At 39.7% G+C, this 25,497-nt stretch overlaps 1 protein-coding gene across 1 annotated transcript in view; it reads right to left on the reverse strand.

Annotated features, from left to right (window-relative positions):
- Positions 1–2,075: 2,075 nt before the first annotated feature.
- LOC131226734 (uncharacterized) overlaps positions 2,076–25,497 on the reverse strand; it is a 106,024-nt gene continuing 82,602 nt past the window's right edge. The window contains exons 31-35 of the mRNA XM_058222418.1: positions 17,157–17,283; positions 4,000–4,161; positions 3,761–3,873; positions 3,613–3,672; positions 2,076–2,604 (exon numbers count right to left, since the gene is read on the reverse strand). Coding sequence (XP_058078401.1) covers positions 2,401–2,604; positions 3,613–3,672; positions 3,761–3,873; positions 4,000–4,161; positions 17,157–17,283 — 666 coding nt within the window. The 3' untranslated portion in view covers positions 2,076–2,400. The remainder of the gene's footprint in view (positions 2,605–3,612; positions 3,673–3,760; positions 3,874–3,999; positions 4,162–17,156; positions 17,284–25,497) is intronic.

Below are 25,497 nucleotides of genomic sequence, written 5' to 3' on the forward strand. Positions count from 1 at the left end.
ATCATTTGAATGCAACTGTTTTGGATTTTCACATTTGAATGAAGTTTTTGGTAGAACTTGCCACGTCCCATATTTAAGGCCTCATTTGGACAGTGGAACTTTCAAATATCAAGGTATTATGAATATTGCAGGTGGTCAGTTCTGAATTGAAGACTCCTCTCCTGATTAACCAACCATTCGTGTGTATCTTTGATTTCTAGATTCGCCAATTGGGGAGTGATAGGTAGACTGCAGAATCCTGAGTTCGGCGTGTCCATTAATGCACCAAACAAGGGATTGGGAGTTCAAAATAGGCCCTAAAAGGTTATGTAGGAGCTTGGATTGTTGTTTCTTTACCTCGGCGAATCTTTGAATTGGGAGCCCTTTATCTTTTACCCAAACAGCGCCCACGATCTGTTGCTCTCTTTGGCACATCATAGGAATATAGGGTTGGATTTTTTGGAGGGACAAAAGAGATATGCTTTCTATCAGTCCCAAGCAGATACCGCCCCCCCATGCTCCCACGGTCTGCTTACCGAGGAATAGAAAGGGAGGACCCGGGGCCAGAGCAAGCTGGGTTGGGGTAATAGAGCCGTAAGCGCAGTGGGGCGAACGGACTTTCGGTCAATGATCTAGTCTGTAAATAGAAAGTCTAAGGGTCCCAAGAAGGGGTGGGGAAGCACAATCTGTGGAGCGCGTCACATGCACAAGCAGCCGCACCCACCCACCCATGCTTGCTTGCTTCTTCTAAGGAGCCCACTATGCTTGTATGACATCCAACAGGGTCGAAGAAGGGACACCTTAGAAATCAGGCCAATCCAATCATCCACTGGGCCAAGGCATGAATGTAGAGGTTTTGGTGCAGCTATACATGGTATCCTATGGTTTGGCCCACTTAAGGTTGGATCAGACTGATTTTGTGATGTTCCTTTATCATTGTGGGGCCTGCCTAATGAATGGGTTTTATGTTGTAAAAATACAGTATAGGCCCCACAACAGCTTGGGTCTATGGTAGCTAGGACTCATGTGATGATTACCCTTTTATTTTTTTATCAGTTGTCCGTTTTTAAAAGCTAGATACAAGATGGCCTACAATCTCATGACAAAGATATGGCTAAGTTATCCAATGGTGGGAAAGGAATCAGGAATCAGATGCTATCAATGATGTCCAAGTCATAGTTCAAAAACCAAAAAACTCAACTCGACTCAATATTCAGCAGGTTGAGGTTGACTTGCCTGCTTGACCTACTCAACTCGATATTTAATATGGTACAAATTAAAAAAATATTAGGATCAATAATAGATATTTGAATTGATTAAATTTCTAATAAATAATATAAAACAATAACAAGGTTTGCTTGAATCCAGCTGCCGTAATGGAATCTGGGCAGTCTTCCAATGATCAAAACCGTGCATACAATCTCTTGTATGGTGGATAGACAAATAAAATCTCTCAAATTCAATTATTTCAACTGTTTAAAATTTGGCTTGTTTGCCTTGAAAATGGACAATAACCATAACTTTTGTATAGGGTTAAAATATTCAATCTGAGAGAGTTTGGGGCATCCCACAACCAACAGAGGCCCTATTACATAAATGCTATTCCAATGGCTAAGTTCCTGCTCATCATATTGCAGTATGTTGGGATGTATTCAAGCAAACCTCAGTAACAATACTTCCTCCATCTCACTGGTTAAGTCATTGACTCAGGTGAACTTGGGAGTTCGAATCTCACTCCCAACACATTGCTTTTTCTTAATAGGATCCCACCACTTAAGGCAAGTGATCAGTTCAAGTCATGTCGAGTCGACCCAGCCATTGGATCACAACTCTGTCCGAGTCCAGGCCACGTCAGGCCCAGTACTGATTTTCCCAGAGACTCCGCTCGAAATGAATTGAGTTAGCCAAGTTTTGAGTCGAGTCAGCAAGTTTTCGAACTATGGTCTAAGTTGGTCATCAAGCATTTCATCTCCATGCATGTGAGACACATATTCAAGAATTTGAGAGTATGAAAACGAACTCCAGCCATTGAATGGAGAAATTAGACTACGGTATCCAAAGAGCAATTGCTAAAAAACATTCAGAGACACAAGTCAGCAGCATAAAAAATGGTCATTGAATGGATATTTCATTTCTTTAAGAGGATAGAAAAAACCATCTTTTTATCATTAAAAAAGAAAATTGAATGACAGGAACTGGTATCTAAACCTGATGCTTTTGATTGGTATATGATCAATTTCTTCTACTTTTCAAACTAGAGTATCACTGAAAAGTGTTGTATTGGTGTATCTATCAAAAGCTTAGGTTGTAGATATGAGTTTCCTGAACTGACAATATTACAGACTCGAGACTGCCTACCAAATGTGTAATGCCCATTCCCTATAGTTAATGGATCCCTTTGGTTGGTCTGGGTACCCGATTTTAGATTGCTGGCGCATTTTCCTGCTCGATATCTTCGATGATGTCAATACATTTCCTGAGAAGCGACTTTGCTTGTTCGCTCTTTTCCACCTCATGGAGATGAATGAGCTCATCCTTGAAGCCGGCTTCTTTCCTTGACACTGTCAGGGAAGCTTTGTACAGCTTGGTCATCTCTAAGAGACACTCAGAAGCAGCAATGTGGACCTGTGTTTGGGTATATTGCATATGGAGAGATAAAGATCAAATGGATGCTCTGATGGACAGTGAAATGGCATTGGCAAGGCAATGCTAATTGTTGGGGGAGTGCTGGGGATATTTATATATAGTTGCAATGTTTGAATGAAGGTATTGCAGTTAAAAGGAGTATCATTCAGAGCTTGCGTAAGCCACCCACACCAGTTAGTGGGACATCAACACCACACAACAGGTGGATCCTGCCATGTAATTGACCTGACCCAGAAATCCAGCTGGCTCACCTCAGCAGGCGGGCCACAACTGTACCAAAACAATAGATGGTTTGTGGAAGATTGTCATTCAACATACACATTTAGCCAGCCTTTTGAGTGGACTAACCAGATTTTTCGGGCAGGACATCTAAATGGTAGGCCCACCTAATGCACAGCTTGAACATCACACTCAAGTGCCAGGTCAGGCCCATGCTGCTACATCATGTTGAGGTGCGTCTGAGCTTAGCATGTGCATAGGACATTGAAGACATGCATCAGGTGGGTCCCAGTGTAGATGACCTGGACCAAGAATCAGGCTAGTCCACTCATCTAGTGGGGGTCAAACGTACAGAAAAGTGGACTGTTTAAGATTTTGCAAGATTCAATCAATGTCCACGTTTCACCAACAAGATGTCAAGACCAGCTGATTTTTAGGTCAGATTGTACACATGGCACCCACCTGCTGCATGGCTCGGATGCACATGCCAGGTTGACACTTGCGACCACATGCAGGCTTACCAGAGCTCTGGATCCCATTAGCTTAGCTAATCTTACCAATCAAAAGTTACTTGAACCTTATAACACTGGCTTGGAATTTCAAATACATCCTAAACTTCCGTTAGAATGCATTGCAGCTTATTTTAAACGGTGTATATAGCTGCGATTACCATTTGCAAATGGACCACCTTGCTTGAATAAGCCAGCTGTGTTAGCTTACATCATCCTTTAGTCAAACAAACCAGAGAAATGGTTAGAAGAAGCATACCTGAGCAATCTTTACTGTGCTTATGCATTCAACTACTTGAGGCACCACAGAATGAAACAACTGAAAGCAGGGAAAATAAGTGAGACCTCTAAGAACCATTGAAGTCCATAAACAGAATGGAATGGGGAAAGTAGCCACTTGACATTACCTCATGAATCAAGGATGTGACATCCATGCCTTGAGAGGGACTCCGAGTATCATCGCCAAGAAGGCAGCACTTCAAACAAAGCTCTTTAATTGATGAAAAAGCTGACATTTTAACTGGGTCCCAAGAGTTCCATCAATGGAGGTACTAAGAATCAATTCCATGCCAAATAGTGCATGAAAATGAACTCCGCACAGAACCAAGAAAAAAAGGCCCTTAGTAGTGATCAGGATAGAGGGTACCTGTCCAAGAAAACCCAGGAGAGAGGGCACATAAAAATACATGTATCAAGTTCTTCCCCTGTTCAAGAATATCGCGCAGATGCGCTACATGGATACATGCGGTAATACAGTCCAGAACAATATCAAGCGGAGCAGAAACATCATCTTCGGTATTCTCTTCACCTGCACTCAAGCATATTTGTGCTCAGGACTAACATAAATAGAAGACAAGTTGACTGATACACGTGCAAGCATATTTGTGCTCAGGACTAACATAAATGGAAGACAAGTTGACTGATACACGTGCAAGCATATTTGTGCTCAGGACTAACATAAATAGAAGACAAGTTGACTGATACACGTGCGCGCGTGCACACACATGCATGAACATGTGTGCGCACACGTGTGTGGCTTCTTTTCTGTTTCGTTTTTGTTTTTCGGTAGGTAAGTGGGCTTGAACTCAAGATCCCAATGCTGACGCAAAGAGCGCCTGCAATCTAGCTATGGGCTTGAACCCATGTATGAGGTTTCACAAACTCATCAGGGTACAAAGATATGAAAATATAGTTCTATGAACACAAATATTTCATTTAGTAATGCCCAATGAGTCAACAAAAAATAAAAACTAGAGTGGAATGCTATAAGGTTAAGCATGGCATTGGTGAAAACTAACGTATTATCCGATTAATTGATATATGCATCCTAGAACATCAAACAGGCATGTAGTGCTCAAAAAATTCAAAACTCCTCAGGGGCAGTAACAAAAACTTAGAACCAATAGCCTTGTCCTACCCAGTGTTCGTAATATCGATACTATTGGCCAATATTATCGTTATCGCTTGCTAGCGATACGAAACTCAGCAAAACTCGCTCATAAATGACAAAAAAAGGAGAGGAAATTCTCGACATCGCACGATATATTCCAAGATATCGCAAAATATCGTGTGATATCACCAATATTGACGATATATCACAAGATATTGTGAAATATCATGCGATATCGACGATAAAGCCGATAAAGCAGGCATCATTTTCGGCAATATGAGGCAAAATCCTCGTTGCTACCCCACAAATTCGAAAAAATATATATATAAAAAATCTCTCTTACATCAAAAATCTATTAGGTAATCGTCTTCGACTGAATTTGGTGGGCCAAATGTCGAGTGCGCTGGATCGGGTAAAAAAAAACCCTCAAAACCCTTCTTCTTCTTCTTCTTCTTCTTCTTTTTCAGAGAGAATTCTTTGGAAAAAATTAAATTTCTGCCGAGGTTATGGGGATTTTGGGAGGGATTTGGAAAAGGGATGGAATTCGGGCGAGATTTTTGGGCTTTCCAAAGGATTCGAAATCGCGATACCTTCCAAAGCCTACGGAGAAGAAAATTGGGTGATGGTATTGTTGACTCTCTCCTTTAACTAAGGAGTGGATTCAGTGTGACTCCGATGTATTTGATACGGTACAACCCTTACAATGGGATCCACCTTGATGTATATATTTTATATCCATTCCGTCCATACGTTTTTAGGTATCAATTTAGGTCACGAGACAGAATGAGGCAAATCCAAAGCTCAAGTGGACCCATCATAGAAAACAGTGGGGATTGAACGCTTACCATTAAAAACTTCTTGAGGCCCACAAAAGTTTTCGATCACGTTGATATTTATTTTTTCCCTTAGTCCATATCTTCCTGAACTTATGAACAGATTAGATCACAAATAAACATTATGATGGGCCCAAAGAAGGTTTCAAGTTTCAATGGTGGGGGGACTATCCTTGTTGTTTTCTGTGGTGGGGTCCACTTGAGCTTTGGATCGGCATCGTTCTTTGGCTAATGCACTAAAATGATCTATCCAAATGGATGGATGGTGTGGATACAACACATACATCATGGTGGAGCCCACGGTTAAGGTCACACTCACTTCGCTTGTCCGTGTGCAGTGGACTGAGAGCGGATTAGTTGTTACCTCGAGAATAGCTAAGTGGGTGCTACCCTAACCGTGTGGGGCCCATCTTGATGTATTTATATATATATATATATTAATATATATATCCATGCCATCCATCTGTATTTCCATCCCATTTTAGGACGTGATACCAAACCCTAAGAAGATCCAAATCTCAGATGGACCATACCACTTGAAACTGTGATGAATGACCATGATCAAGGAGTGGGGGCCACAAAAGTTTTGGATCAAGTTGATCTTTATATTTTCCCTTCATCTAGATCTTCTTGACATTATCAATAGGTTCGATTGCAAATAAACATTACTAAAACCTTACGATGGGCTCTTTGGAATTATTAATGGTGGGGCACTCAACTATCACAGTTTTCAGTGGTATGGTCCACCTAAGATTTGGATCTGCATAATTTTTGGAACCCCATCCTCAAATGATCTGTAGAAACGGATGGACCGCGTGGATAGAGGTGTACACGAGTCGATCCGAGTCGAGATTTGCCCAGCTCAGCTAGCAAGATACCTCAGCTCGAACTCGGCTCGGCTCGGCTCAATCAGCAACTCGGTCCAGTTCGAGCCAAGTTCAAGTTCAAGTTTTCCAGCTGAGCTCGAGTTCGAGTTTTCAGGTGGGGTCTGATTGTCCGATTGGGCCATAGCCACTAGGCTAGTGGTCTGGTGGGGCCCACTAATCGGACAGACACTGGAGAATAAAGAGATGAGGAGAGTAGGGAAGAGTACCTTTCAGTTGCCAGTCGTCCAAGCGGACGTTGGAGAGTAGTCGTCATTCGCCATTCCGGCACTGGAGAACGGCGAGAAAGAGAGGAGAGGAGTGGTCATCGGTCGCTGTTCGAATGTTGGAGAACGGCGAGAGAGAGAGAGAGAGAGAGAGAGAGAGAGAGATGAGAGGAGAGATATTGATAGGGTCTGGGTCGGGCACTGCTGCTGGACGGCTGGAGTGGGTTAGGGTTTTTAGGGTCGAGCGCTAGAGAACGGCCGAGACCCGAGTGAGTTAGGTTTTTTTTTTTTTTTTTTGATAAATGTTTTGAAATATATATACCCGGTCAAAAAATCAAGTCGAGCCGAACCGAGTCGGGTTTGAGCACAAGACTGAGTCGAGTCAAGTTGAGCTTGGTCTAGCTCGGACTCGACTCAAAATTTTTCGAGCTCAATAAAACTGGCTCAACTTAGCTCGAACACAGTTTCGACCCGAGTTGAGTCGAACTTTTCCGAGTCGATTCGAGCGAGCTAACCAAGCTAGGTCGGTTCGCGTAAAACTCTAGGCGTAGACGTACAAAAATATCACCATGTGGGCCACATATTAGGAGTAACACCCACTAAGCTATTCCTCCCGAGTGGATTGGGGGACTACCCCAACTCGGGGCAGATGCGGATTCAAAGTTCATGTGTTGGGAACCTATGTGGGGCCCACGGTGAATTTTGTGATGAATCCACGCCATCCTTCCATTTTGCGTGATCATTTTAGGACATGCGGCAAAAAATGAGACAGATTTAAGTGTCAAGTGGGCCATATGAGAGGTAAAATTGGGGAAGGAAATTCCTACCGTTGAAACCTTTCTGGGCTCCAGCTTGATGTTTATATGACATCCAAACCATTTATAAGGTCATTCCCACTAGGATGAACTGAAAACACTAAAATCTTAGCCTGATACAAAACTTTTGTGGCCATACAAATGGCTACGGTAGTTGCTCAATCCCCGTTGTTTCCTCTCATGTGGCCCGCCTGACTCTTAAATCAAGCTCAATTTTGGCTGCATGTCCTAAAATGATCAAGCCAAACGTATGGACAGGGTGGATTCATCAAAAACATCATGGTGGGCGCCATCTAGTTTCTTGGCACATAAACTTCCCGGGAAAGGTTTTCGATAGTAAATTTGCATCCACTTTGGGTGCTGGTTTGGTGGATCCCTAACTGTGGACCCACTGTAATGTATGTGTCTTACATCCACACCGTTCATCCATTTTGAGAGCTCATTTTTGGGCGTGATCCCAAAAATGAAGTAGGTCTAAGTCTTAAGTGGACCATAACACAGTTAACAGTAGTAATTGAATCCCCACCATTAAAATTTCTTGGGGTCCACTAGAATTTTTATTTGCCATCCAACCTGTTGATAAGGTCACAAAGACCTGGATGAAGAGACCACACAAATATTAGCTTGATCCAAAGCTTTTGTGGCCTAATGGTCGATTACCACTATTTCCTATATTATGGTCCACCTGAACAAATTATTAAATAATATATATTTTTAAATTTCTACAATATCCTTTGATTTTGAATGCATTGATTGTGTTTTCATAAATGTCCCGGTACATTTATAAATGTTACGCATCATATTTGAATATAATTGCCTGTTTTTTCAATCAGACAGTGCATGGTTTAGGACCCTATACAAGGAAACCTATTATGTGCACTTCTTTTTTGAGATTTTATGATTTAAAAGTGTGTATTAAGGTCTTTTTTAACAATTCCTGAAGTTTCATTGAAAAATTCAACCATTTTTCCAATGTTTTCCTATGTTTCCCAAAAAATGCGATAAATTACACGATACAAACAATATATCCCGTGCGATAACCGATATGTATCTGTATCCCAAGGTTGTGATACATTGCGCGATACTGATATTTCGAACACAAGTCCTACCTATCTAGGGTCAACTTATTAATCATATATCTCCAATCTTTGAAATAGGAATTTTCATGATCGCTTCACGCAAAAAAAAAAAAAGTTAAATGACTGGTTGCCAACTTGACATCAATCCTCCTTTGGGCTGGGATCATCTGCTGCATCACACAAGGCAGAGTTCAAAAATCTGGCCAATCATACATATGTATATTTTCAAGAGTCAACTGAATGAGCATAATGCCAAGCCACAAGCTCCTTCTCCAATCTTTCCCAAGTGGGTCCTTAGTGGACAACACCCACAGGCTCACAACTTGGATATGATATGTGCAAGAAAATTTCCACAATTCCTTTAGTTGAGTTTTAAAAGCACAAGAAACGATTTTATCATTTCCCACAGATTTTATAGTACACCTCCACTTATGGATATGAATAGAAGTACTTGTCGTGTACCAAACAAAGATTGGATTGTTAGTGCACTGATTTGTGCATATTGTTTGTCAATCACATAAGTCCATGTGTCATGTAGTCAGTTGAGCCCTAGGAAGCTGAAGACCAAAAACACATGAGGACGTGGAGCATAAATGAGTAAAAAATAGATAAATGAGGTACCTTGGTGACCTTAACCTGGACCTAAAATAACCCTTGAACCTCTAACTGGTCCTAGCACTATAGGGAAACCTTGTTGATCATCCCTTAACCTTAAAAGCTTAATTGGAACATGTTAAGTAAGGCTAGTAGAGGTGCTAAGCTGCTGTGAAATCATATGCCCAAAATAATAATTTTTTAGTGGTTCTCATTCCCATCGATAGGTTGTTGACGGGACTCGATGGAATCGAAGTACCACTCGATCCGATTGAAGAATGAGTCCAACAACCAACCGAGATATTTATGGATTTTCTCGATGGGATCGACATAGGGTTCGATCCTATCGAAGGCACTTTCGATCTTATTGACAGATCCATTAACTAACCATTTTATAGCCGTTGCAAAACGGTTATATATATATATATATATATATATATATATATATATATATATATAGGGAAAAGGTTCTATGCGGTCGAGCTCATGGGAACTTCCCATGAGGTCAAGTTGTGTGGGCCCCACTGTGATGCGTGTCGATCATCAACATCGTGCATTTGATGGGTCCGGGGCTGGGGCTTAAAAATCAAGTCAATCTGTGACTTTTGTGGGCCACACCACACAAAAGTTGAGAGGGGTTACCCTCCATTAAAACATTCATAATCATTTGTTGGGCCCACCGAGATGTGGTTCACAAATCCAGCCCATCCATTATGTGCGTCCCACTTGGATGAGGGGTCAGACCAAGTTTCAGATTCATCCAAATTTCAGGTGGGCCCCACCAAGTGCTTTTATATGTTTTAGGCATGTCTTCACATGATTTTAGATGGTATGGCCCACCTGAGTTCCTTTACGGCTGATTTTTGGGATATCCCATAATTTAAAGGGGACCCATCAAATGCACAGTGTTGATGATCGACACGCATCACGGTGGGGCCCACACAGCTCGACCTCATAGGAAGTTCTCATGAGCTCGAGCTCCCATGAGCTTGACCGCATAGTACCATTTCCCACACACACACACACAAAATATATATATATATATATATATAGAGAGAGAGAGAGAGAGTCATGCTCACCTACGCACCTTTGCACATGTGTCATGTGCGTCTAATCCAAACGGTCCATGTGATGCGAAATCCCATGAAACCCCAGGGGACAAATTTTCACCTTGATCTAAAATTTTGGTGGGCCATAGCAAGGAGAAATGCAAATCAAGGGAGGAAACTGTTTTCATTTTTCATGGCCCACCAAAGTTTTGGATCAAAGTAAAAATTGGGGCCGGGGGGTTTCATGAGGTGCTACTTCACGTGGACTATTCGGATTTTGGAGTCGCATGTATGATGAGTTAACAAAAAAGTTCGCACGAGTTCCATGCGAATTGGTACACAGTTGAGCATTCGGCTACACACACACACACATAAAAGGGCGTTCGGTTCTTGGGCAAAACGATGTGTTTTTTGTGCAATAGAAGCTTAAGAGATTCCCCACTTATATCTCACATTCGACGCTTCTAAATCCATGAGATCTAAGTCATGTTCCTCATGATTTATCACTTGAAAAATGATTCCAACTTCAATGAAGAAGATGAGCTTCATATCCACCTTGTTCTAGAGATTAGACTTGAAGCAATAGTCAAATTCTTATTTAAACCCTCTCGAACACCCATCTAGGTAAATCCCCTAGGATTACAACCTTCCATTAGTTGTAGGAGATTCACCCAACCTCTCATCACCTTGGTCACCTCAAAGGAGCATTGCATGCAAGGTGTTTGATCTTGGAATTGAGCATTGGCAATGCATAAGCATCAACGATCAGGGGATCAAAAGGGAGCTGATTGAAGCACGAGAGAATATCGATTAAGCAACCCGAGACGACACATCAAAGAGGCTCAATTCAACAATTGTCAATTTCTGAGCCCATACTCTCTTTCCTTGTGTAGGATTGAGGGTAAGAGTTTGTAACTCAAACTCGATAAGTTCTTGTGTAAGACTTGGACTCTTGTGTAGGGCTAAATTCACCAGACACGGGTGTGTACGTGTTATTATCCGTTGAAGCCTGTGGCGAGAGTAAACGTAAGTCCTTGGACTAGGACTAAGGTTGTTGGTCAGCCAATAGAAAACTAACTAAAGTCTCTTGCGTGAGCCTCCGACGGGAGTGTACGCTAGGTCCTTGTGTATGGTTGCAAAGGTTAGAGGTGAACTTAATTTAAAACCTCCGATAGTGAAATCCGGTACACTTATGGGTTGAGTGTGTCCGCTGAGAGTGGAGTAAGGAAAACGAATCACTATACATGTTTGTGTTTGGGATTGTCATTTAAACACTTGTTTAATTATGCTTAGTGATTGATTAGTGAATTATATATATGAATGATTAGATAAATGCTAGGAATTAATAGTTAGCACATCCCACACACGTACATTATCATAGATAGACTAATTTCTTGAATGTTATATCTATTATAGTATATGTGATTGGATCCTTTATTGGCTTGGAAGCCTTAGAGTTAATTATCTTGCTTAGTTTAAATTAGCATATTAGTTTAAGTAAGCAATTGTGTTAATTAGCAAAAAACAATTATTTAGTCCTGATCAGTGTTCGAATTATCTTCGATATTATCTTTATCTCCATCTCAGCGATACCGATAATGCTGGTAGTATAAAAAATTCCAGGTATTAGCAATGTATCGCTAATGTATCAATATCGCTAATGTAATCGCCACTATTTTTAACTAAGTAAATTCTAGGTGTCACTTGTATTACCAATGCATCAACATCGCCAATGTATCACCAATATTTTTTACTATGTAAATTCTACGTAATGCTTGTATCATAAGGGCCTGTTTGGCCGGGCAAATTGGATGGGATTGGAAGGGATTGGAAGATAGATCCGGGATTGGCCAGGCGTGCCAAACAGACACGGGATCCTGATCCCGGGATATAGCAATCCCATGGATCTTAAGACAATCCACTGACATCACCATCATTATCTTTAAATCCCATCCAATCCACCCTAATCCCTTCAAAATTGCCTGGGACATGTTTGGTTCGAGGGATTGAAAGGGATTAGAAGGTTTAATCTCGAAATTGGCCGGGCGTGCCAAACAGACAGGATATAGCAATCCTTGGATACAACAATCCCATAGATCTTGCACCAATCCACTGACGCAACTATCATTACCTTAAAATCTGTGCAATCCACTTTAATACCATCCAATCCTATCCAATCTGCCTAGCCAAACAGGCCTAAGTGTATCGACGATATTTCAATAATATCGCCAACAAATTGATATCATTAAAAAAAAAATTATTAGATATATATATATATATATATATTTTTCATGGGCACATGGTTGCAAGTAGTGTTCAATTTGTCATTGATAATTTTGATAATATTTCGATATTATCAATATTGTAACATGTGCAATATTGAGACCACAATCTTCTGTTTATTTTCCAATTGTTGATGATTTCTTAGCGAAATATCATGTATTGTTGATATTTTGCAATATCGATGGATGTTTGGATAGATGGTTGGACGGTTAAATAGGCCGGATGGGATGGTTGGACTGATTTCTTACAACAACACATGCTTTTAAGGCCCTATTAAATGGAAACTTGTTATGTATGCATTTTTTTACAATTTTTTTTTTATTTTTTTAATTTCTAAATATGCAAATTTGTACATTTTAACATCTCTCGAAGTTTCGCCATAAATTCCACCGTTTTTCCCATGTTTCCCTGCATTTCCAATTTTCAGCCAATATCGATATCGTTTCCATATCCTTAGCCAGCGAAACTTGTAGCAATACCGATACTTCGAACACTGGTCCTAATCACCCTCCTCTAGGACATAGCCAACATTTTATAGCTTTGCTAAGCTTCTGCGCATAGCCATGGCAAATTATCCTACACCACGTGCAATTTCAATTGGTATTAGAGCCGATAGCTCTTGAAGGGCTACACCGCCTTGAGTTGATCCAAGTGGCTTAAGAATGATGTCTACCAAAGAGGGGTATGTTGTCACATGACCACAATATTTTGACGGGTCTAACTACGTCTATTGGAAGGTTAGGATGAGTGTCTTTTTAAAATCCTTTGACCCTATGGTTTGGGCAATTGTCGAATAAGGATATACTATGCCCGTAGTACAAGTTGTGGTTGATAGTAAAACCATTAGTGCTCCCAAAGATAAATCCAAATGGAGTGTCGATGAGAGAGCACGATATACCTATGATGCCAAAGCTCTCAATGCTATTTACAGTGTGATTTCCCCCGATGAATTTAAACGTATTTGCACATATAAAACAAGTAAGGAACTGTGGGACATATTGGAGGTCTCCCACGGGGGAACTAGCACAATAAAAAGATCAAAGCTTCAACTCTTAATGACCCAATTCAAAAACATTAGAATGGAAGAGTCTGAAACTTTCATGAAGTTTTATTCTAAACATAACGATATTTACAACTCCATGCAAGGTTTAAGAGAGGATTTTGGATGGTCGTATATGTAGGAAATACTTAGATCCCTTCCGGATAGGTTCACTCCCAAGATAACATCAGTAGAAGATTATAAGAATATAGATGAGATTAATGTAGAATAACTCTTTGGTTCCCTACAAAGATATGAACTATACTTTAAGGCCCCCTCTATAGCAAATAAACTAGTCATCCCTAAAACATCTCGTAGGCATTCATATAGGCATAAGATTGTTGAATCTAATAGTGACATTGATGATAAGGATAAAGATGAAGATTCCAAAAGAAAATTCAAGAAATTCCTCAAATTGAATAGATGAAAGAGTTGTGACAAGAAAGACAAGATGGTTGAGAATTGTAAAGGTAAATATGTTAAACAACCTAAGCAGGCCAATGTTACAACTGTAAGGGTTATGAACACACTGCCACCGATTGCCTTAGCAAGGTAAGATCCAAGGGCAAGGCTATGTCGATAACATGAGATGATATGGATGAGTTTGAATATGCTTTAGAAGACTCCTCTAGTGTTGAAGACCTTAGTCACTTACGTGTCTTAACGTCCAACACCACGGCATCCCTTCCTAGAGACTTGGGAGACCATAACACCTCAAGTAGTTGACCTTAGAAGGTCCCTTTAGGCTGAATTGTTAATTCAGAGGATTAAGCGTCATGTTTGTACTCAATAGTTAAAAATGAGGATTTCAGTGTCATTTATGAGCCCCTTTAGTGAGTACTATAGGAAAATATGAGGATTTAGCCTCATCTTGTGTTCAATGGGTATATTCGAAGTTTATAGCCTCATTTATCTTGATAGTTTAAGCTTTAAAGTTGCTGAATTTTGGTATCATATGTTTTTAGCGTAGACTGTCATTGGTCATTTCTAATTCGATTGGTATATCCTTTGAATTACCTTAATAAGCATGCTCTATGTTTTAATGTTTATATACACCTTTTATTCTCCTGTTAATATGTGCCTTATAATTGGCAAATCTATGATTTATAGAGTTGATCCATGCTAGGTTTTTATTGGTATATCTATTGAAATTAACTCTTTGTCAAATTCTAACAAAATGGGGGAGAAAGATCAAGTTCCACCAAAACAATGAATTCTGTTTTGCAGGAGTTGTTTGTTCTATGCGAGGATTGATGAAGATAGATGGAGCATTTATGGCGGATCATTGCTAGTGTTACATGCCTTATTTGTATCGAGTTGTAAATCATTTATATTTGACATGTAATATTTTGTGTTCTTTTGGTAGGTCGTTGGTATGGACCATGACATTGTCTAGGTTAGGTTTTGTCACGTAATTGACAAAGGGGGAGATTGTTGGTGCATTAATTTGTGCACATTGTTTATCAATCACGTGAATCCAAGTGTCATGTAGTTGGTTGAGCTCTTAGAAGCTGAAGACTGAAGACACGGGAGGACGTGGACACTAAGGAGAAAAGAACAAGTAAATGAAGTGCCTTGGTGACCCTAACCTTGACCCAAAACAACCCTTGAACCTCTAGAAGATCCTAGCCCAAAAGGTAAACCTTGTTGATCATTCCTTAGCCTTAAAAGCTTAATTAAAACATGTCAAGGCTAGTAGATGCTCTAAGCTGCTGTAAACTCATATGCCCAAAACAACAATTTTTGAGTGGTTCTTGATCCCATTGACAGGCTGTTGATGGGACTCAATGGAATCGACGTACCACTCGATCCGATCGAAGAATGAGTCCTATCCAACAACCACCAGAAATATCTCTGAATTTTCTCAATGGGATCGACATAGGGTTCGATAGGTAAGAAATGAATGTATTGCGATTGATTGTTCTTTCATATTCTTTCGTTAATATTGAATAAGATATCTCAATTGCAATACATAAATTTCTTGTCGAAACAGATCCCATCGAAGGCCCTTTCAATCTTATTGACAAAGCCATTAACTAGCCGTTTTATAGCCATTGCAAAACAGTTTCTTATAAAAGGTCATTCGGTTCTTGGGCAAAACGATGAGTTTTTAGTGCAATAGAGGCTTAGGATATTCCCCACTTATATCTCACATTCCATGCTTCTAAATCCATGAGATTTAAGTCATCTTCCTTGTGATTCATCACTTGAAAAATGATTCCAACCTTAGTAAAGAAGATGAACTTAATCTCCACCTTGTTCTAGATATTAGACTTGAAGCAATAGTAAAATCCTTGTCTAAACCCTCTAGAACACCCATCTAGATGAATCACCTAGGATTACAAGCTTCCATTAGTTATAAAAGATTCACCCAACCTCTCATCACCTTGGCCACCTCAAAGGAACATCACATGTAACGTGTTTGATCTTGGAGCAGAAGCATTGGCATCAATGATCGGGAGAGCATCGATCAAGCAACATGAGACAACACATCAATGGGGCTCAATTCGACAAGTGTTAATTTGTGAGTTCATAGTCTCTTTCCTTGTGTAGGTAGGATTGGGGCTAAGAGTTTGTAACCCAAACTCGATATATTTTTGTGTAGGACCTAAGCTCTTGTGTAGGGCCAAATTCATTGGACATGGGTGTGTACGTGTTAGTCTTCGTAGGAGCCTGCGGCGGGAGTAAATGTAGGTCCTTGGACTAAGACCAAGGTTGTTGGTTAGCCGATAAAAAACCAACTAAAGTCTCTTACGGGAGCCTCCGATAGGAGTGTAAGCTTAGTCTTTATGTAGGGTTGTAAAGGTTAGAAGTGAACCTGATCTAAAACCTCCGATAGTGAAATCTGGTGCACTCGTGGGTTGAGTGAGTCTGCCGGGAGTGAAGTAGGGAAACCAAACCATTATGCATTCTTGTATTTGGGATTGTCATTTGAGCACTTGTTTAATTATACTTATTTGATTGATTAATGAATTATATGTATGCATAATTAGATGAATACTAGGAGTTAATAGTTAGTACATCCTACACACATGTACACTATCATATATAGAATAGTTGCTTGAATGGCATATCTATTGTAGTCTATGTGATTGGAACTTCTATTGGCTTGAAGCCTTTGAGTTAATCGCCTTACTTAGTTTAAATTGACATATTAGTTTAAGTAAACAATTGTGTGTTAATTAGAAATATATATATATATATATATTTGGTATTAATCCCCCCCCAAAAGGACATAGCCACCATTCTATAGCTCCACCAAGCTTCCTTGCATAGCTGTGGTAGATTATCCTACACCACGTACAATTTCAGATAACCAAAAAAATTAAAAGAAAAATCGTGAAACAAGGTTCGGTAGACCTAAACTGAATATGGTGACATTCCCATCTGTTGAATCATGATAAATTGCAGCAAACATATCATCGACCTTACAACATCCAAGGACTAAAAAGGAAAGATGAGAATTTTCGTTGCTAAAGGAATAGCATGTTTACTATCCACAAGACGGTGATGGCCATATATCATAGCTGAGATGAAGTTGCGTTACGCTAAAATACACTGAAATTCAGTAGTTCTATAGCAGAATATTAAAGAAGCAAGCTACAAGTCAATGCTAGGATTTTACAGTTACCTTTTTTAATAGCATCACTTGTTGAAGGTACATGCCCTGGCTTGGTAACACTACTTCTGTTGCATGCCTCAAGCAACAAAGGAAAAACCAGCCCAAAGAACTCTGGATTCCCAAAGGCTTTTATAATCTGGAAAAAAATTGTACATACAAAAATGGAAACAAAATATTATAGAAAATGAGAAGTAGAACAAAAGTAAAATCTTGAGTCAAGCAAGAGGATGGTTTGCTCATGAAGAGGAAGCACACGACCATGTAATAGATACAAAACCCTAACTTTAAAAAGAAAAGAAGAGAAAAAAAAGGAAAAAAAAAAAAAAAGAAAGCACCAACTAGCTGAACACGTTCAACACTTTCCTTTGTCAATAAATTATGTTTTTGATATACAAAAGATAAAAACAAAGACTTTACAACTTGATAAAGATTCGGTTAGAATTATGTAGAAATAGGATTTTTCTAGATCTTATAGATGAAATTATATCTTTTATGTTTTGATTCATAGTAGAAAGGAGAAGGAGAAGAAAAAGAGAATGGGAGAAGGGAGTTTTTAAAATAAAAATAAAAAAAACTGCTCTCCCTTTGCCTCTTATTTAAAACCAAGCCACATGTACAAGGAAATAAGAACAATTATAAAAGAAAAATACAAGAGTTATGATTCTCCATTGGAGTACCAAAGACCATACACCATGATATGATATTCTTACACTCCCCCTTAAGCTGGAGCATAGATATCACAATTCCCTAGTCATCGACACGTGTAGAGATACCAATACTCTAAACACTGGTCCCATGTAAGACCTGTCATTGACATACACAATACCAGTGATTTAAATATATGTACTATGCATGTATCACACCCTTGGGATACTGAAACACGTCGGTATCACTCACATGTATTGGGAATGTATCACTGTTTGAATGAAACATTGGGAAATGGAAATTATAGAACTTCAGCATATGTTGGAAATGGCATGATTACACATTAGAACTCAAAAGATAAAGTATGCAAAACAAGTTTCCTTTTGTGGGGTCCTAAACTCTTGCTCCGGTGGTAGACTCACAAGAGTTTCAACACCCGGTCAAGGGTTCGAGTACCCATAGGTGGTGAAATCCCACTACGGCGTTAGCGTGTGGGTGGGTGTGTGTGCATGTGTAAAAAAAAAAAAGTTTCCTTTGTGGGGTCCTAAGCCATAAGTTGTCTAATAGAGTGATGCAATTATATCTAAAATGTGTTCATATAATTCATAAATTCCACCATACAAGTATGAAAACAAGTTCCCCCAAACAAATTTGGGAGAAAATCGATTTCTGTGGGGTTTTTATGATTTTTTTTTTTGAATTTCCAGTGGAGAGAAATTTGGGAGCAATTTTACCAAAAACCCTTCATAAAATTCCTATGTATCATCAATACATGCACTACATTTCGATATGTGCCAGTGATACATTGCAATACCTTGGCGATACATCATGATATTTTGGGTGATACAAGGGAATTTAATAACTTTTCCTGTATAACGTATCAGCCACATGTGATATCGATAGTATCATCCGATATATTGGTTAATACCGATATATTTCAATCACTGCACAATACCACAATGATAGTGCCATTGCTCCTCCTAGTAAACACTAAATGGTCAGATTTATCCTATTGGAAGATAAATTGAGATATGACATTGCTGAAAATTTCAAACCATGCTCCGGGAGATTGCTTCTGTCCATAAATAGCATTTTTCTATGTAGAAACTCAATCACTCTTTCCCTCATGACAAAAAACTAGGAGGAAGGACCATATAAACTTCCTCTTGAAGACCACAATAGATAAACACATTGTTCAAGTTGATGACAAGGTCACTTCTTATTAGCAGAACATACAAAATAACTTGCTGAGGAATTTAGTTTGGGCATTGGAGAAAACTTTCCTAAGAATTAACATGTACAGCTAGGTACTCTTTAGCCACCAAACGAACCATGTATCTCTATAAATTCATCAGGCCTGTGTTCTAGAGTAAACAGCCATTTGTAGTCCATATATGTTTACCTCTTGGAAATTCAACTAGATCCCCAGTTTCCTATTGTTCTTATGAAGGACATCTATTCTAGTGTAGCCACTCTCCATCTAGGATAAACAAGGTCATCTACAGCTTTAGTAGGAATAGGGATAACAGAGAGATTGTTAGTAGGATAGACAACATACTTACCATAAATAAATTGTACAGTTATTTAGGAAACAGATCTATAAATATCTTTCCTGAATTAGGGGATATAGATGCTGCTGTAATTAGGGGATATAGATGCTGTAATTAGGTGATATTATGCTATAATTAGGGGATATAGATGCTGCTGTAACTAGAGGATATAGATGTTGTAATTAAGTGATATTATGTTGTAATTAGGGGATATAGATGCTGCTATAATTAGGGGATATAGATGGTGTAATTAGGAGATATTATGCTGTAATTAGGGGATATAGATGCTGCTGTAATTAGGAGATATTATGCTGTAATTAGGGGATACTGTAATTAAGGGATATATTGTAATTAGGGAAAATGATTTCTATATAAGAAAAGGACCACTCGATTGAGGGTCATTGAGCAAATCTGACATGGTATCAAAGCCACTCTCTGCAACCTTGTCTTTGGTCCAATTTTCGTGGTTCTAGGCTTTGGTTTTCTAGTTTCTTGGGTGCAGGTTTTGGTTTGCAGTTTTTTTGGTGCATTTCGAGAGATTCTAGTTATGGCTAACAACTCCAACTCAGAAGTCTTTCAAACTCGGTTTACAGGGAAGAATTATGCTACCTGGGAGTTTCAGTTTCAACTTTTTGTCATGGGAAAGGAGTTGTGGGGTCATGTTGATGGGAGTGATCCAGCACCTACCGATCCTACGACGTTGGTTCAATGGAAAGTGAAAGATGCTCGCGTGATGACTTGGATTCTTGGGTCTATTGATCCACTACTTATACTCAATTTAAGGCCGCACGAGACCACTAAATCGATGTGGGAGTACTTGAAAAAGGACTATCATCACGACCATTCCGCCCGGCGATTTCAGTTGGAAACTGATCTTGCTGCCTCTTCCCAAGGTACACTCTCTATTCAGGAATATTTCTGTGGTTTTCAGAATCTTTGGGCTAAGTTTTCCGACATTGTGTATACCGACGTGTCGGCCGAGTCCCTCTCTATTGTTCAAGCAATCCATGAAGTTAGCAAAAGAGACCAGTTTTTAATGAAACTAAGGCCAGAATTCGAGTCTATTCGCTCCAACCTGATGCACAGGAATCCTTCACCATCTCTTGACATGTGTTTTAGAGCACTTCTTCGAGAGGAACGTCTTCTTACTGCTTCCGCAAGAGAATGTTGTCGCATACGCTGCTCAAGGCAAAGGGAGAGTTCGAGACATGCGTACAGTTCAGTGCTACAGTTGCAAAGATTATGGGCATATTGCTACCCATTGTGCTAAAAGTTCTGCAACTACTGCAAAACAGAAGGGGCACATCATCAAAGAATGCCCAACACGTCCTCAAAACCGACCCGTGAATGCTTATCATGCTACTGCTACTGGCCAAACTTCGGATGGGGTAACCAGCACTCAAAATCTCGCTCCAGTGTCATCTTCCACTGCTGCTACACCTGCCCTTACACCAGAAATGGTGCAGCAAATGATTGTATCGGCATTTTCCGCTTTAGGGCTGCAAGGTAAGGGTACTATACGTACTATATCCTCTCAATCTTAGCTTGTTGACTCCACTGCATCCAATCACATGACCAGTTCTCCTGATATGCTTAGCAATGTTCGTAAGTACACTGGTTCTTCTAATATTCAAGTTGCTAATGGCCATCGTTTACCGATTACTGGAGTTGGTGATATCGCACCATCACTTACTAAAATTTTTATATCACCTAGGCTTTCTACGAGTCTTATCTCGGTTGGACAATTAGTGAATGATAATTACAATGTTCAGTTTTCTCGTGATGGTTGTCATGTGCAAGATCCGATGTCGGGGAGGACAATAGCGAAGGGGCCTAAAGGTGGGAGACTGTTTCCATTATACTTTTCCATTCCTAGTATCATTTCTTTGGCTTGTACTACTATCTCCAATAATTGTGAAGTATGGCACAAACGTTTAGGCCATCCAAACAATGTTGTTTTATCTCATTTGCTGAATTCTGGTTTGTTAGAAAAAAAAAAAATCTTCTTTGCCTCATGCTTTGCCTTTTGATTGTTCAATGTGTAAAATCGGAAAAAGTAAGATTCTTCCCTTCCCTTCTTCCGGGAGTAGGACATAGAATTGTTTTGACCTTGTTCATAGTGATGTATGGGGCATTACTCCTGTCATTTCTCATGCTCATTATAAATATTTTCTAACATTCATAGATGACCATAGTCGGCATACTTGAGTATATTTTTTGCGCTATTAGTCTGAAGTCTTTGCTGTTTTCAAATCGTTTCTAGCATATGTTGAGAATCAATTTATTACTAGCATTAAGACTTTACGATCTAATTGTGGTGGAGAATATATGTCTCATGAATTTCTTGAGTTTCTTCGTCACAAAGGAATTGTTTCTCACCACTCGTGTCCTTATACGCCTCAACAGAATGGCGTGGTTGAGCGCAAAAATCGACATTTGTTAGATGTTGCTAGGACCTTGTTACTTGCATCTTTTGTTCCTCCTAAATTTTGGGTTGAAGCTTTAGCTACAGTAGTATACTTGATTAATAGGTTGCCTTCTAAAGTGCTAAATTTCGACTATCCATTCTATCGGCTGCATAAACAGCACCCTAGCTTTCTTGACTTACACACTTTTGACTGTGTCTGTTTTGTGCATCTACCTCCGCATCAACGTCACAAACTCTCTGCGCAATCTGTGAAATGTGTCTTTATGGGATATAACTTATCTCAAAAAGGATGTGTGCTATGATGCTTCTTCCAATAAATTTCATATATCTCGTAATGTTGTTTTCTTTGAGCATCAATATTTCTTTCCGAGTTCTATTACATCATCTTCTGCAGTTTCTATTCTTCCTCACTTTGATGATTTGATGTGCCCTCCTGAACGCTTCAAGCCTGGTTTTGTGTATGAACGTCGTCGACCAACTCTACCCCTTCCTGAGTCTGATCTGCCACCTGATCCCGTTTTGCACCCTCCTCGACGATCTGCCCGTACTTCTCATCAACCGGATAGGTATGGTTTCCCTCATACCTCCTTCATGGCTACCTTATCAGCTGTGTCGATTCCTAATTCCTACTCACAAGCTGATAAACATGAGTGTTGGAGAAAGGCTATGCAGGAAGAACTTCAAGCTCTTCAAGAAAATCAGACTTGGGACATGGTCCCTTGTCCTTCTCATGTCAAGCTAATTGGGTGTAAGGGGGTTTTTTCTATGAAACTTCAGCCTGATGGGTCTGTGGACCGTTATAAGGCTCGTTTGGTTGCCCTTGGTAACCGCCATGAGTACGGGATTGACTATGAGGAGACATTTGCTCTTGTTGCTAAAATGACAATTGTGCGTACTATTATTGCCATTGCAGCCTCTCAGGGATGGTCCCTTTGCCAAATGGATGTGAAGAACGCATTTCTTCACGGTGATTTACAGGAAGATGTTTACGTGACACCTTCTCCTGGCCTCTGCTCATCGTCGACGTCGAATGTGTGTAAGCTGAAGCGCTCTTTGTATGGTTTGAAACAGGCTCCCCGGGCCTGGTTTGATAAGTTCTGAGCTACCTTACTTCGATTTTCTTTCATCCAAATCCAGTATGATTCTTTGTTATTTCTTCATACGACTTCTGTTGGTATCATTCTTCTTCTGGTTTATGTCGACGACATTGTCATCACTGGGACTGATTTTGCCCTCATTGATCAACTCAAGCAGCATCTTCATGATTCATTCCATATGAAGGATCTTAGTCCTCTCCGATATTTCCTCGGTTTGGAAGTTTAGTCCGATTCCTCTAGGGTTTTCCTGCATCAGCATAAATACACGGAGGACTTGATTTCCTCGTCTGGTTTGCAGGACTCCTCTTCCGTGGATACACCTTTGGACGTGAATGTCAAGTATCGACGTGAGAAGGGGGATCTCCGTCCTGATCCCATGGTGTTTCGACAGTTAGTTGGTAGTCTCAATTATCTCACTATTACATGGCCTGACATCTCCTTTGCTGTCCAGCAAGTCAGTCAATTTATGCAGTCTCCTCGCCACCTTCACTTTGCCGCGGTCCGCCGAATTATTCGATATCTCACCATGGCTTGTTCTTCTCTACTGGTACTCCTCTTCGTCTTGTGGCTTTTAGTGATGCTGACTGGGCAGGATGTCCTGATACTCGCCGGTCTGTCACCGGGTGGTGTATGTTTTTTGGTGATTCACTTATCTCTTGGAAGAGTAAGAAATAGGATCATGTTTCCAAATCTTCGATCGAGTCCGAGTACCGTGCCATGTTGGTAGCCTGCTCGAAGATTATGTGGCTCCGTGGCTTACTTGCTGAAATAGGTTTTCCTCAGTCTACTCCCACTCATCTTCATGCTGATAATATAAGTGCTATTTAGATCGCTACCAATCCTGTCTATCACGAGTGTACCAAACATATTGAGGTGGACTACCATTCTATTCGGGAAGCTGTTGATACTTGGGTTATCTCTCTTCCACATGTCTCAAGCGACCTTCAGATAGCGAACGTTATCACCAAAACTATGACACGACTACGTCATCAGTTTCTTGTTGGCAAATTGATGCTTCTTGATCGACCAGCATCAATTTGAGGGGGGATGTTAGTAGGATAGACAACATACTTACCATAAATAAATTGTACAATTATTTAGGAAACAGATCTGTAAATATCTTTCCTGAATTAGGGGATATTGATGCTGTTGTAATTAGGGGATATAGATGTTGCTATAATTAGGGGATATAGATGCTATAATTAGGTGATATTATGCTGTAATTAGGGGATATAGATGCTGTTGTAATTAGGGGATATAGATGTTGTAATTAGGAGATATTATGTTGTAATTAGGGGATTAGATGCTACTGTAATTAGGAGATATTACGCTGTAATTAGGGGATACTAATTAAGGGATATATTGTAATTAGGGAAAATGATTTCTATATAAGAAAAGGACCACTCGATTGAGGGTCATTGAGTAAATCTGACAGAGATGACATATATGCATGGAGCAAAGGTGAGAAAGACCTGTAAGAGAAAATTGCTAATGGTGTGAGAGGTGCATGATCTGTTGTAGGACCACGAGAAGTCAAGGGTGAACAGTGGTAGTTAATGACTAAAATAACAGATGCCACATCCTTGTCTTTCTTTGAGAGTAAACCTTCAACTCCTTTTCAACTGTATGTGACTTGTCCTAAATAGGAGACTCAACAATCATCGGAAGATGAAAAGAATCATCTAGAGAATTATTAAGCAATCTTGTCATGTGAACAGATGCACCATATGTTTTCAAAGAAGGCAAAAATCTTTAGAAAACGAGAGAGAATAAACTGGAAAGTTAGTGAGGGTTGCTCTAATGAGGTAATCCTGCTGCAGAGGGAAAGATAAGCTTTCTTCCATAATGCAAGCATACATCCTTTTTTAACCACTAGGTCCCGCATGAGGAGACCGACGGGTTGTCCCTAAAGTAATCATTAGTCCTATCTGCAGTGACATTTCTCTAATGCAAGCAAGGCATTCAATAATAGATTACTACCGCTGTGTTTATTGTTACAACCATTAAAATAAAAAAAATAAAAATAAAAATAAAAAATAAAAAATAAACTATAACGGCCCCATAATGGACTGATACGGGGTTGTAACCAGTGTTCAAAATATCGGTATCGCGCAATGTATCGCAACCTTGTGATACAGATACGTATTGGTTATCGCACGGGATATATCGTTTGTATCACGTAATTTATTGCACTTTTTGGGAAACATGGGGAAACATGGGCAAAATGGTTGAATTTTTTTTATGAAACTTCAGGGATTATTTAAAAAGTAATCATTAGTCCCTAAAGTAATCATTAGTCCTATCTGCAGTGACATTTCTCTAATGCAAGCAAGGCATTCAATAATAGATTACTACCGATGTGTTTATTGTTACAACCATTAAAATAAAAAAAATAAAAATAAAAATAAAAAATAAAAAATAAACTATAACGGCCCCATAATGGACTGATACGGGGTTGTAACCAGTGTTCAAAATATCGGTATCGCGCAATGTATCGCAACCTTGTGATACAGATACGTATTGGTTATCGCACGGGATATATCGTTTGTATCACGTAATTTATTGCACTTTTTGGGAAACATGGGGAAACATGGGCAAAATGGTTGAATTTTTTTTATGAAACTTCAGGG

The sequence above is a fragment of the Magnolia sinica genome, chromosome 15 (genome assembly GCF_029962835.1).
Source record: "Magnolia sinica isolate HGM2019 chromosome 15, MsV1, whole genome shotgun sequence".
Classification (NCBI taxonomy): domain Eukaryota; kingdom Viridiplantae; phylum Streptophyta; class Magnoliopsida; order Magnoliales; family Magnoliaceae; genus Magnolia; species Magnolia sinica.